The 14,172-nt window shown below is 37.5% G+C and overlaps 1 protein-coding gene across 10 annotated transcripts in view; it reads left to right on the top strand.

Moving 5' to 3' along the window:
- Nucleotides 1–14,172, top strand: part of RYR2 (ryanodine receptor 2) — a 435,368-nt gene that overhangs the window by 185,312 nt on the left and 235,884 nt on the right. For all 10 annotated transcript variants that reach the window (XM_040597875.1, XM_040597877.1, XM_040597881.1 and 7 more), the window contains 2 exons: nucleotides 5,423–5,522; nucleotides 8,685–8,781. In XM_040597875.1, the coding sequence (XP_040453809.1) occupies nucleotides 5,423–5,522; nucleotides 8,685–8,781 (197 nt within the window). The remainder of the gene's footprint in view (nucleotides 1–5,422; nucleotides 5,523–8,684; nucleotides 8,782–14,172) is intronic.

The following is a 14,172-nucleotide window of genomic DNA, read 5'->3' on the forward strand; positions in this document are numbered from 1 at the left end:
TTGGGGAGCTGGGCTGGCTAGGTGAGGGGATACGGGGCTGTGATAAAGATTGGAGAGGGAAAGAGAGTGGGAGAGGCCTGGCGCAATTACGCTAGGTAACTACTGTAGGCAACTATTTAGAAAACTCATTGTATTAAGGCACAGCAGTACGTGGCGGTATGCTGACAGCCTAATCCTCTCTGATTTTGTGTTAGTTTAGGTGGCAAATGATTGAAAAATGGTTTTAAAGTTTCCTTGTCTACCTGTGGTTTATGTTGGTGTCAGTATGATGCTATGTACTGTAACAGTGGGGTTTTTTTGCCCTTTTTTCATACAGGAAAGTTATATATAAATTATAAAATTATACCACAAAAAATAATTTTTGTAAATTTTCAAAAAGCACAGGCATTAGAAAATGCAAAAATAATGGCACCGATATATTTTTACAAAATCTCTTAAATATCCAGTCATGCTGGCTTTTTATGGAATGCTATCTCAGTACTGATAGAATTCAATGGATGTGTCAGGGCTGAGTAGCAGAGAGGCTGTGGAAAGAAGCAACTTTGAAGATGAAATTTCAAGCTGGGAATTGTGGGTGGAGGATTGGTGGTATGGTGCTTAGTTAATTATTTTCTTGGAGAATTAGATTTTGTACCGGACTCTGCTGTGGTATTTGCTGAGCAGTTCTTTTTTTATACCAGGCTTGCTTTCATGAGGTCGCTAACTCTTATCCCTCACCAGGAATATTCCTTACCTGAGCTGTGGCTCTGAGGGCTCCTCTGTCTGCTAGAGGTTGAGGTCCCAGAGTTGCTGTCTTGATACCTGCAACAAAGGTAAATAGAAAATGTGCCTTGAACATTGTGAAGATGTGCCCTGAATTACACATACTGCAATTTACAGTGGGAATTAAAAAGGTCCTTGCCACCTTAACTTGGGCATCCTAGATTAGTGAAAATTTCTTAGTGTAATCCCTGTACCTCCACTCCCCAACGGAAAATGAGCTGTAATACTACTCTTCTGGTGTTCTGAGAAAATGAATTCATTAATATTTGTTGTGTTTTATGAAATGTTGTAATTGTTGGTAGCAAGGGAAAAGCCTATGGGGAAATTAATAATTCTGTTTTCCAAGCTTTGAAGAATTGACTATATTGAATAAAGCATGAGGCTGTGGACTGGAGATTGAGGAGAAAACAAAGCACTGAGCAGCTGTTAATGAAGTGAGCTCCTTTCTCCTGTATATACAAAGAGACAACATTTGTGGAAAAAACTGTGCAGGATCATGCCATTGAAGACTGTAATAGGATGCATTCAGCAAAAGCCATTCTTTTTGCCTGGGCTGCTTTGTTTGACATTGCCAAACTTTGGATGCTTGCTTCTGCAAAATTAATATTTCGTTAATGAAAGCTCTTGTGTCTAATCAGACTAAATGATAATAATTTGGAAGCATGGTACCTGATGTGCTTCAGGCTTTTCGTGGTTATAGCACAGAAGGAAAGCTAATACAAAGAGCAGGAATGCAGACTATCCCCATCTACCCTCTGTGGGATCCTTATGCTTTCCTGCCATGCGTCTGCAGTTACCTGCTGTCAGCTATGCGGTAGTGGGCTAGGTGATTCTTGATGGCTGAATTGGAACAGTAATTTCTGTGTAGCTGTGGGTTTTAGCTACTACTCTCCCTGTGCTGATGGTACATTTATGCTGAGTGGAGGGGCTGCAATTGGTTAGTACAGTGCTGGCAATTCTCATTCTTTATCAATGGAAAAAGCCTCTTTGCTTGTTGATTTGCTGGCCAGGTGTTCAAACCGGCTCAGGGAAATGCAAAGAAACCAGGATTTTATAGAGCTTTAAACCTGTCTGAAATTTCCTGGGCTTTGCCTACTGTGGGTCAAAACTTAGATAATTATTTTTTCTTCCACAGTGTAAGTTTACCCATATTTATTAAAACTTTTTCAAAGTCTTCATAGATCTTTCAATGAATATAAATGTATTGCCACTTCTAGACATAAACACAAAAACTTAATTATATAAAAACTTCACAGAGATGAAGTTATTACTTCTAGTTCTTTCCAATATCTCCCTTCTTTGTGACTGAATATTCTCGTTTATTTTGACAGTGTCAATATAACACTCAGTGTTACGGAATACTTCACTGATTCAGGTAATAAGTTTTAATAGGAACAATACCTGATAATTAGGAATATAGTTGGGTTATCTTTTGGTTCTGGAGACAGTGCATCTAGTTTAATCTTTGGATTTTTGCTGAAGCTTGCAAACTCATAGTTTTTTTGAATGCAAAATGGTTTTCCCTTGCTAATAAAAAAAAAAAATAAAGGGAGTGTAGTTTGTTTTGGTTTTGGTGGTTTGTTTGTTTTGTTTTTTTTAGTTGTAGATATAGCCGTACTTATAGACACAGTACTTTTTCACTTCTTGACCAAGGCTTTGCCTGGTCTCAGACTAAGGAAAAGTGTGTACCTGTTGTGGGAATGATGTTGAAGACTTGGAACATCTCAGAGGTTCTTGGGTCATTGAGAATAGATGCCTAAATGTTTGAAACTGCTTCTCTGTCCTGATCATTGTAGTAATTTTAAGACAGAGAGAAAGGGGAAATAGCATGGGCTTTCAGAGTGTCCACGTACAGAAGAAAAATAGATTGAACTGGATCACGTCAGTTACCTCCATCTCTGCACCACCTGGTACTAACTTTTGAAGCAGCATGGTTGATGTTCTTGTTGTGTGCTGTACTTAAGCATTCTAAAAACTGCTGTGCCTTGTATGTAGTTCTTAAAATGCACCAGGAAATAAACTTCCTTTTTTATTTTTCTTTAGCTATTCTTACTATTTGGAATGGCCTGAGATCGAAGGCAGAGACATCATAATGTAAATGCAGATAGAAATAGATACCACTAGATGAGATGTCAGTATGGACACACCTTAGCCAAGAGCCTGAAGCAAAAGCTTTTCTTTCTCCTTGCACACATGCACATTTTGGAGAACAAAAACTTTGATGCAGACTGACTGTGACATTTAAAATAGTTATTTAGAGCTATTGTAAATGCAGCTATGCTGCTGCAATCATGGCTGAAGGGTTCTTGTAGAAATTACCATCTGATTCCTAAGCTCTCCAGTGAGCTTGAATACACTGTGTTCTTCTTGAAAACCTAGGAAGAGAGATGTGATTGTATTAGTTTTCTGCAGAGCAGTACAGAGTTTGTAACATGGCAGTAAGTTCAGTTGGGAAACTGTAGTATTCTGTGAGATTTGAGTCTTGGGCTTTATCCTAGAGAAGCTCTGTAGACTGTAGTGTTAACCTATATTCATAAAATACTATAATTCTGAAAAGTTATTAAATACCTATAGTAGGCTAAATGGTGGTTTAGGAGATTATTAGTCTATTAGTAAGGAAGAAAAATTTAGCTTTTTGATTGAGCCTGGATACCAGTGCAAAGGAGATATTTGTGTGAGACAGAGGACTGAAGAACCAGCCTGTAATGGTGAAGACCCATACCAGGATTAGGACAGCAGGATTCCTGAACCCAACATATTTCTGCTTTGCAAATGTTGTTAGGGCATACCTGAAGGACATATGCTACACGTGTGGTCCTTGTCAATGATGGCAACCTGCTACTTCTGCCAGATAATCTGTCGTGCCAGCTAGCAAAGTTCTGCGTAGTAGGTATAGAGGCTGTTCAACATCAGTGTGAGCGTTGTGTCCACAGCCTGATACTGTGTTCTGGAATTTGTTTCATTTTGATAGTTTTATTATGCTGAAAGTACAAACCCAAGCAGATCAGCTCTGAGTAAATTATAGACAGGCAGCAAATTGCTTTAAAATAACACTGAGATTGTAAAGTATAGCACTGAAAAGTTAGGTGCTCCCAGGGTTAAGACTGACATCTCTAATCTGGTGAGATTTTTTCTGTACATTTGATGTAATTGAATCCTTGAATATCCATTGACAGGGGACTTTCTCTACATGGTCAAAGCTTCATTTTATTGCTTGCCATGTGTGGTTCCAGGGGATGAACACCATAGTTAATGGAATTGGAAATGTCAGGAACCCTGCCTTCATTTGTAAATTGAAGGATGCAACAAGCAATCTAAGTGAAGGAAAGAAGAGAATTGCAGAGACATACTCTCTGTTTCTCTGCTGTGGTGATCATGTGTTGTGTTAGGTCATTTAAACCATACTTTTAAAAAGTATAATTCTCTGGTGACTCAGCTTGAGACATCTGGGTTATAATCAGAGCTGCAACTGGAGTCAAATGAACGTGCAAAAATAACAGGTGCTCTGAGGAAAGAAGTCAGCAGTGTATTTTTGTATCAGCGCCCTAGTTATCAAACAGCATGCTAATTCAGTGCCATTTGTCTGAAGATAAATTCATTAACATGTACAAAGCACACTGTTACAAGAAGTGCTCTGTTGATGCCAGATCTAAATGAGAGAGGAGTTATCCTCCTTCTCTTTAGCCTGCTCTGAACGACATAGATTCCTCAAAAAGCAATATTCCTGCTTCAGTGTACTGGTTGAATTTCTCAGCTAACTGGAATCTGTGTAGTGATCTCAGAGGAATTCGAACAAACTGGCGGCCCGCAGGGCAGGAATGGGACTGGTAAGACAAACAGTACACTTCAAAGCAGCTGCTTCTTTGTGGAACACTTGGTTCCATAACTGTACAAAAGATTGTGCTGTTTGGCACTAACAGTGTATCAGTGGAACTGACATAGTGTGGGACAAAGGATTTTACATGGATGCAATATATAACACACAGACACACATGAAAGCACATGTGGTGCTCACTGTAAAGACCTGAGACATGGCAGAAGAGAGGGAGTAACACAGCAAAAGAGCATCCGTTGGATGCCTAGGGAGGAAGCGAGCCTTTCAGAGAAAAATCGTTTCAGATTTGCTTGGATCATGAAACTTTTGTGCAAGAATATATCGTGGGGACTCCCTTAAGTACCTTACAAAGTTACTTACTTGATTGTTTGCTTTCTTTGATCTGATGGCAGTTCTAGGAAGCCAGTGGCCCACAAGAAATAATTAAGTGGTGAGTTACGCTTGAAATACAGATTAATGTCACATCCCAATGTTCAAACTTTGTGGGAAATCCCATTGTGTACAGAAGGAAGAATGCCGGTGTAAGGACCCCACAGTATTTAATAATCAGTTCTTCAGAGTGTGTACTGTGATCTGAGACCCCAAACAGCTGACCATTCTGTGCTATTTATGTATGTCTCCTGAAGGCAATTACACTGTTATTACTCTAATTTTATTTCTAACGTCCCTTGATGAGTACCCATGGCTGACTTTGTGTTTACTTACACAGTCAATAAGGAAGAATTTATATATGAGAGAAACGAGAATGTTTGATGCTATTATTGTATACTGTAATGAGATTTTTAATTAATCCCAAATAAAAGCCTCTTTCTTTCCTGGTTTCAGCATCTCTCTTATGGCAATGGTAGCTTGCACGTTGATGCAGCCTTCCAGCAAACGCTCTGGAGTGTAGCACCCATCAGTTCGGGAAGTGAAGTTGCCCAAGGTGAGATTGACTCAACTTTAATTGTGGAAAGACTGATTGTACATGAAATACCTGAAAAATGACATTATTCTGCCAAGTGTGGGAGTGGGTTTCTCTTATGTAAACATTCAGTCCAATAAATAAATAAATATACAGATGTTTTGAAAACAGACAGAAAGTTATACTGAAAGTGACACTGATAGTTTTCTATGTATTTTTTTCTGAATACCGAACAGTTCATTCAGTTCTCATTTTGCTAAAGGTATAATAACATTCATAACATTATTTTTTTTTTAGTGGCTTTTGGTCCTGGTTTAAAATGTTATCTCAGATTATTTTGATACACGCATTCATACCTTTGTGTTCCTGAAACTGAGTAAAAAATAGGCAAGAGGACTAGAAGCAGGATGTGAAATCCTAGGAGTTATGACTAGGAATAGTTTTGTGGGGAACATATGACTGAGAAGTAAAATAAAAGGAGAGGAAAGACAGAAAGAGAAAGAACAACTTTCAAAATGTATTTTATGTAGGAGTTAAGAAGGTGATTTTTTAAGGTTGCTTCTGACATGAAAGGACAAGGATCCCTGAATTTATGCTGCTGGTTCCACAGGGAAGTGGGTCATGTTTTCCTGAAAAGTCTGTCACAATGTAAAGCCTAATGATTTCTAGTTTTCTACAGAATAATTGTATTGAGTAGTCATTGTAACAGAACCTTAAGAAGGTTAAAGCAGGTCTTTTTTTTTTCTTACTCCTTGGGGTTTTTGGGTACTATTTTTTCACTAGACTGACATTTCATATCAATTCCTTTATCTGGCATATTTTAAAACACAGTTGTGGAATGCTCTTACAGCTCTGCTTATTCAGATATCAGGGACAGCATTGCCAACACCTCCTTTTTATATACTCACTGTATTTTTAGACTATATTTAGAATCATGCTGCACAGTCAGATTCTCTGACATGGCTTCTAGTGCAATCCATTATTAAAAAATTGCTAGTGCATTGCTTAACAGTGTCCTAAACTTTATGGAGGAAATCTTTCTGTTGATGGGAGGAGAAAACCTTCTCCTCTCCAACCTGTCGCTCCTTGCTGTAAACCCCATGTGCCTCGTCAGCACTGGTGTGGCGTTCATGTTAATCGTCCCAGTCCAGTTTATTAGCTGAGACCCAGATTTGTGCTGTGCCGCATCCCTCTGGATGGTGAACTTCACTAGTGAGACCTGCCTGGCTGTTTGGGAAGCAGAAATCCACAGTGATACAGTGTCATGTTATGCCCTCGACCCCACAGGAAACCATGGGAAAATGATGTAATATGATTTTAGCAGCTGTGCGTTTCTCTGTGTATTTGCTTGTTCCTTGTTGCTTTGTCTTTCCGTTTTCACTTTTCTGAAGTATAGACATTTTCTTTGTTAAGCAGTATCTTTTCTGGAGAAGATCAGCTGGCTGATGTCAGAAAGAATCAGAGCAAAGGCCTTACTCTAGTAAAACTGACAAATGTTCCTGTATTCAAAGTTGTCTTGTAAAGGGAGAGTTAATCTGACACTTGGTGTGTAAGACCTTACTCTATATGCCTCAGTAAAACTGTAGCCAAACGGGAAAAAATTACCTCAAAAGGGGAGAAGAGGAAAATAAAGCTAGTTTTGTTAGTATCTGCAAAATGCTATGTCATCATCCTAAACAAAATATTAATGTATAGAAATAACTACACTACAATACTCTTTTAATCAAAATTTCCCATTAAAAAAGGTTAGTAACTGAAGCACTTCAATTAAATGAGTTAGAAGTGAAAATAATGGATAAATAGTCTGTAAAATGAACTAGGATATTGGAGGTAGGTAGTTACAAGAAAATGATTTCTGTTTACATGTATTTCTGGAAAATTGGCTTATGCAGAAGTTAGTTGTTTAAGTCAAAACAGAGCTTTAGACTCAGATCAAGTAATTCTGCTAATTCTGTACTGTGAAGCGGATGGAGGGCACTTGAAAAACAAAACAATACAAAACAAAAAAAAAAACCCCTGAAAAAAGCTGCTCAGGGCAGAACATCTCCAGAACTATATTGACACAGGTCTGTGAAAAAATTAATATATAATAATAAAAAAATTAATAACTACTGTTACCTGGACATATACCTCTGTGTCAAAACCAAGAATTTAAAAATTCAATGCTAATATTTGCCACATAAGTACTAAACTGATATTGACTTAGATGATTTAAAAAAATGTATCTTGAAACATTCCCTGATGTATATTCAGAAAAAAGATTCCTTGTAGCTTCAAAATAAACCTGTGACATGTGTACAGTGTGGCTGTTGGGTCTTCAACACCATTTCCCTGTACAGACCTGTCTTACTGCAAAGCATCACTTGTTAATACAGACATAACTGCAAAACATTATTCCAATAATATTTATTTTAAAAATTGTTTTTGTTATAACACTAAACCCAAGGGATTATGTTACCTCATCCAGCTTAAATGCAGAATTTGATACTAGCCAGTTCTAGCAAGAAGAGAAGGTGATATTAGGAAACGAACAAGAGTTTATGTTTAGCTTGTCAAACTGAAAAAATACCATTGAATTGCACTTAAAATCTACTAAGTCTTAGTATTCTTCAGTTACTAGATTATAATACAATATTTGTATTATAATATAAAATCGTATTTGTTTTCAATGTGGCATCTCTGATGCAAAAAAACCGACGCACAGAAAACTTCCAAAGACACCAAAAATTATTTTAAGGTTAACTAAATCAATCAATCAATTTTAGTTTTGTTAGTATATAAACTGGAATCCTTAACTTAAATCAAACCCCAAAGTGAATAGGTAAAATAGAAGAATCTCCCATTTTTTCTGTTGTAATCTGGGAGGGAAGTACTTGCTTCCTTGGTTCCACTAGATCAATCATTCCTGAGTTGCACTAACTCTAGAATCCCCTGTCTGTAGCTTTCTTTCTCCTGATCCACCCTTTCCTACTTGCCGACTTGAAGCTTTTCACTTGGCAATATTCAGCTGGATCCCCAGGGTACGAGATACCTCCACTTCTGAATCTCTCTGTAAAGTAACATAAAATGCCATCAGGAAAAAAAAAAAAAAAAGAAATTGATAGTATTTATTACAGTTTGATCTATAGTTTTACATCTTGCTGTGTTCAGACAAATGCACTTTATTTTCTCCCTTTATTCAAGGATATCTGATAGGAGGGGATGTTCTGAGGTTATTGCATGGTCACATGGATGAATGTTTGACAGTCCCTTCTGGTGAACACGGAGAAGAACAAAGAAGGTAGGTTTCCAGCTTACAATGGGATAATAAATGTTGCTGAATCAATATTAAGTGTCACTGATAGTACAGATTTTTGAAGGATATTGTAAATATTGTTGAGATGAACTTTGGACATGAGCCTCTTTACATTTTCTTTTCAGTATTGTTCAAGTCTGATTTCACTATGTGTAAAAGCAGTAGTGATATTTGGTAACTTGCTCTTGTCTTGGCTAACTTAAGAACACTGCAAATGAAATCTGTTGGTTTCTTTATTGCTGGTGGTTTTTTTCTGTGATCACAAAAATTTCCTCAGGACAGGCTATGTTACCATTACTGTCCTTCAAGGCTACTAATCTGGGTATTGAGCTCAGGTGTACCTGTCATGGTAGTCTAGAACTTAATTTATGGTTATTTTCTTGACTAAAGGAATCCTAGAATGGAAGTAGAGAAGTGATACAGCTTGGTCTGCATCTCTCAGTTAACTAATAAATGCAAATGATGAGAAGACTGGCACTGAAATTGGTGTTTCAGTGGAGTTATTACATGGGTGAATCAAAGTCCTATTTATTTGCTCTAATAAAATATACTCTAAGCTTCTTTTCAGTAGGGCAGCATCATATGATTTAATCCTACCTTCAGGTGGAAGATTGCTAAATGATAATGTTGATTTTGGAATAGTTTGTTTAATGCAGCATATTGGGTAGCTTCATTTCCATGACAAAGAAAGTGCTGTTCATGCATTTCCAAATGAGTTTTCTGGGTTTGCAAATACAAGTGTGTTTTTTATTCTATTTGATTCTGATTGGTAAAGATAAGAACAAGACACTGGAAGCTCTCATAATATATAGGAAAAATCTTCCAGGACTTTTTAAATATTACAGTTTTCTTATACAGCTGCTAACCAGCCCTTCCTGGCTATTTTTCATTTTTAGACAAGAGAATAATTTTTGAACACAGAAGATATTTCAAAATGCTGAGATGTAAAATGTGGTCGTTTTGTGTTTTAATTTTAGTTACCATGTGCCAGATCCATTACAGCTTGGAGTTTATTGCTGCTGTTATTATCCTCACCTTTAAAGTGATGAAAAGAGATGATAAATAAATAGGATTCGATGTTTGCCCCTACTTCAGTTTAAATCCTGCAAAATTCCTTTTAAAAATTGTAGTTACACTGTAATTGCAGATTTATAGGATAATCAAGCACTTCAGTAATGAACTTTAATGCTTAAGAACACAGTAAAAATCTGCCTCTCTTCAACAAGACTAACATTATATATAAATTGCAATAAAGGAACATGAAGTTGCAAGTTAAGAAAAAAAAATGTTTGATCTGCCTGTACAGGCACATGATGCTCTGTAACACGGGAAGCATAAGGTTCATTTCTTAAGCTGGAGACCAGTGCTGTAAGCAGTCCAGACCATTATTTTTTCTGCAGTGTCTACCTTTTCCCCTATGCATCTAGTACCCCAAAGAAAGCAGAGCTAGTAGACAACAAATAGTACCTATATCTTTGTCTTTATATTTCCTGATAGCAATACTGAGAAACATTGCTTCTCAGTGCTTCATAAAAAACATACTTGATTTTCTGAACTTATCTTGTTGTTCAGGAGCTTTCTTTAATAAACTAACACAGAATAAAAATAAGTTGTTTTTTTTCTTTTTCATGTTTTCTTTTTCTGTGGTTCTATTTCTTTTCTGAAATATTTTAAATTATTTTTACTAATAAACCTGGAATATACTCAATAATTACTTTTGATTTTATGGAGTTAGGTATAACCACTCTGTGCTCTGTGCCCTACACTTTCTCCTCTTACATTATTAGTAAATCAGTTATTACTTAAAACCTCTATACTGCTATCTCTAATTAGAGGACTCTTGCCTATTCAAAATAATATCTAAAAGGATAATTGGTGGCTCCTTTCAGTTTTCAATATTCATGCAAATATTATTTAGATGGGTGGTATTCAACTGCTGGTATAATTATTTTTAAAAATATGGGTAATTTTGTCAGGCAGAAAATTGTAAGATAAATTATTTTAGCTTTCATTTTAAGTTAACTTCCATAACTTTTGCACATAAGGCATGGGAAAGGATTATATATTTGGAGTATAATAATGTATTATCCTTTCATTGCCTTTTGAAATAGCCTGGTGATAGGTTATGGTGGTTGTGCTTGTTTTTTTTTGTTTCAGCGTATGCCTGAGGAGCAGCTCTGCTCTGCAGAATGGCAGCGTAAAGGAACACTGAGAAGATACATCTCTGTTGTGACTCACTAATTCTCTATGTCATTTTAATTTTTTCTGCAAAGGCCTCCTCTTTTATGCCTTTTCAAATAAACAAACGATCAGACAGTCCTAAAATAACAGTTTTATTCTAGAGTGTCACCTGGTATCTAATTCTGGGAATGAAGGGAAGGATCCTCCCAGGCAGTTTCTAAAAATAACTGCTTATTTTCTCTATTCTTAGAGAGTTGATACAGTTACATAAATTTGAGTATAAAAGTCTTTCAGAGATTACCAGAAGTCACACATTCTCAAGCTGTTTATAATCTTGGGGAAGAACATATAGCACAGGGGAAACGTGCAAAACAGTGACAATGCAGATCCCGTATTCGCGGTTACAGAACCTAACAAAGCTTCCTCCGAGGCAAGGTCATCCAAATCTGTGCTGGAAGAGCCTGGTACAGTGGCATAAATAGTCATATAAAAAGGCTGTAAAATTCTTTTCTGTCTCTCACAATTTTTTCTGAATGCATACTGTGTTTCCTTGCTTAGTTGTTGAGCTTCTGTGTCCTTCCATGTGATCCTTAAATTGTGCTACTGTGATCACTGGAAGGTAGGGTGGAATCATCGTATTTGTGGATGAGGGACTTGGGTATAGAGAGGTGAGATGTAATTGCACAGTGAGCAGTGGAAAAAAAGCAACGTTCAGGGCCAGCTTTTGGTACTGGGAAAGCAGGTGTTTGCCCAAGGTGAAAGACTGGTTAAGAGGATGATCATGTTGCCTTCCTCCAAGAACTGAGATCCAGAAAGTTCCTTTGGCCAGTAATGGATAGCCGTAGTGTTGGGTCTTGCATGCAAAGCCCAGTCCGTACTGTCTTCTGGCCATGGCCCCTCAGTTCTGGGGGGAGGGGGCTGCAGACTGCTAGAGCAGTGGCTCATCCCTTGCCCCCTCCCTCCTGCAAGCAGTGGTACCCCGTTGTCTCAGTGGTACGCACCTCCTGCCCTGGCACCAGCAGATGCAGGCGTAGGATGGGGGTACAGCATGGAGGCAAAGTGGCTGGGCTACCTGTTGCCAAGGCTGCTGTGTCTTGGTGCATTTAAATTCCCAGTGAAGATGGTATCTGGGAGAACTGGTCTGCTGCTGCTACCTAGCTGAGAAATCGTGAGTTGTCTCTGATAATGCTACCTTTTATGTAGAGGTGCTTAGCTCTTGGTGTAACACCAGTGAGGCATTATTCAAAGGCTACATCTCTGAACTACAGTTTAAGACTGCTTTGAGTATTTGTGTATTGGAGACTCAGAGAACTGATTTAATCAACAGTTTATTGCAGTAGTAACTCAAGAAAAATAGTAAAATAGGATTTTATTGCCTGAACTATTCCCCCCCTCCAAAAAAAAAAAAAATCTAGCTGGAATCAGAAACCTTAAAACAAGTTTTAATAATTGTAGTGGCCTGTTCACCACACGAGTCTCTAGGCTGGGGAGCTCCTATCCACTCAGAAATTTATTTTTCCTTGGGAAGAAGCTGTAAGTAGATTCTCCCTGAAGTTGCTAGACTTAGTTTGCTTTGCAATTAAAAAGAACATTCCAGTTGGAAGCAGTGCAAATAGAGATGGTTGTGGCAGCATGTTGGTTTACTTGATATTATGCTAGAAAAAAATAGGGTTGGTTGTTTGAGTTTTTTTTGTTTAAAACTACCACAAGCAGAGTGGCCGTGATCCTGGTAGTTTTCACTCACTCTGACCCAAATGAATAACAAAAAAGGGACAGGCAAAAGATTAAGTATGTGCAGCTTCACTGGATTGAATATAATTTACTGCACATGCTAGTTAGGTACGTTGCTGATTTAAGGAAGTATTTAAAGCCTTGTGCACGGAATCCTTAAATTGTGTTTTTATTGGGTAAAATGCCTTATCTATAGCAAGCTGGACCTAAATTTGCAGCGTTGTTTCTGTAGCTCTTCAATTCAAATTTCAGAAGCATTTCCAGATAGATTAAAAAATAAATATAGGTAGAGAGATACAAAAGAAGGCATTAGCGTAATCAGTTCGGTGTTCTGGTGGTTACTTAGATTCTATTTAACTTCAAAGCCAGGGGAAACTTCTACAGCAGCACAGTAGCTGTATTTATCTCGACAACTCTTCCTCCGCTCTCTGCCCACATGGTTTGTGGCCTGGTTCCCATCATGTGAGCTGACAGAAGTGGTATAGTGTTGAGTCTTCACTTGTGAATTTATAATATCGAAAGAATTAATAAAGTGAATAAATTTATTCTAATTATGGTGGGAGCTGGTATTTAGAGCAGGTATACATTGAAGTGCTTCTGTGAAATTGTTTACCATTGTTTCAGTCTTTTAATTAAAAAAATGCAAGAAATGTTCATAATAAATTGAGGTTGTGCAGCAAAGATTTAAAAAGTATTGTAAGAAACACGCTGATTTTTTCCCTCATCACAGTTTCATTGGTTCACTGCCCCCCTTTTTTTACAGTTAAGAGGAATTATTTTACATTTTTGATGTTGTTGTATTATGTGTGTCATTTTTATTTTCCTGTAAAAGTGTCAGCTAGTTATTTATACAGTGCTCTGCATAACTGTAGATGTTTTAATTGCTTTGCAGGGGTTTTATTGCGGTTTTAGGTTTTGGTGGGTTTTTTTTTTTTGTTTGGTTGGTTGGTTTGGGGTTTTTTTTTGTTTTGTTTTGGAAGTCCCCAATAAGTAGTGGCAGATAGCAGTGAAAGTATGTAATCAAAATTACTTGGGTTTTTTTTGGGGGGTTGTGGTGCTTGCTCTTTATTGTACCACTGTCATTAATATGCTTTTAGAAGTCCAGGAGCAGGACTGTGAGTATTCATAGTTCCCAGTGTAGAAGGGAGCCATGAATGTTCCTATTGCCACTAATTTGCATTTTGATTTGCAATACAATATTTTTAAGTGGTGGCTGTGGTGCAGTTTGGACCCTTCAGAAATATATTGTAACAGAAAGAAATTTCCTGTGAGAGAGAGCAAAGTGCTCCCGGCTTTTGTGAAGTGTCACCTGAGGTGGCACAGGCTCCAGTTTCACAAACCATCCAGTCAGAATAGGCCTTCATGAGGGAATGTCTATGTGGAGCTTAATTTTGTCATTCAGCACTTCTGTCATTCCTGCCTTTGGGAGTTTCTTTGGGTTAAACGTATTACATTAAGGCTTTT

The sequence above is a fragment of the Falco naumanni genome, chromosome 6 (assembly GCF_017639655.2).
Source record: "Falco naumanni isolate bFalNau1 chromosome 6, bFalNau1.pat, whole genome shotgun sequence".
Lineage (NCBI taxonomy): Eukaryota > Metazoa > Chordata > Aves > Falconiformes > Falconidae > Falco > Falco naumanni.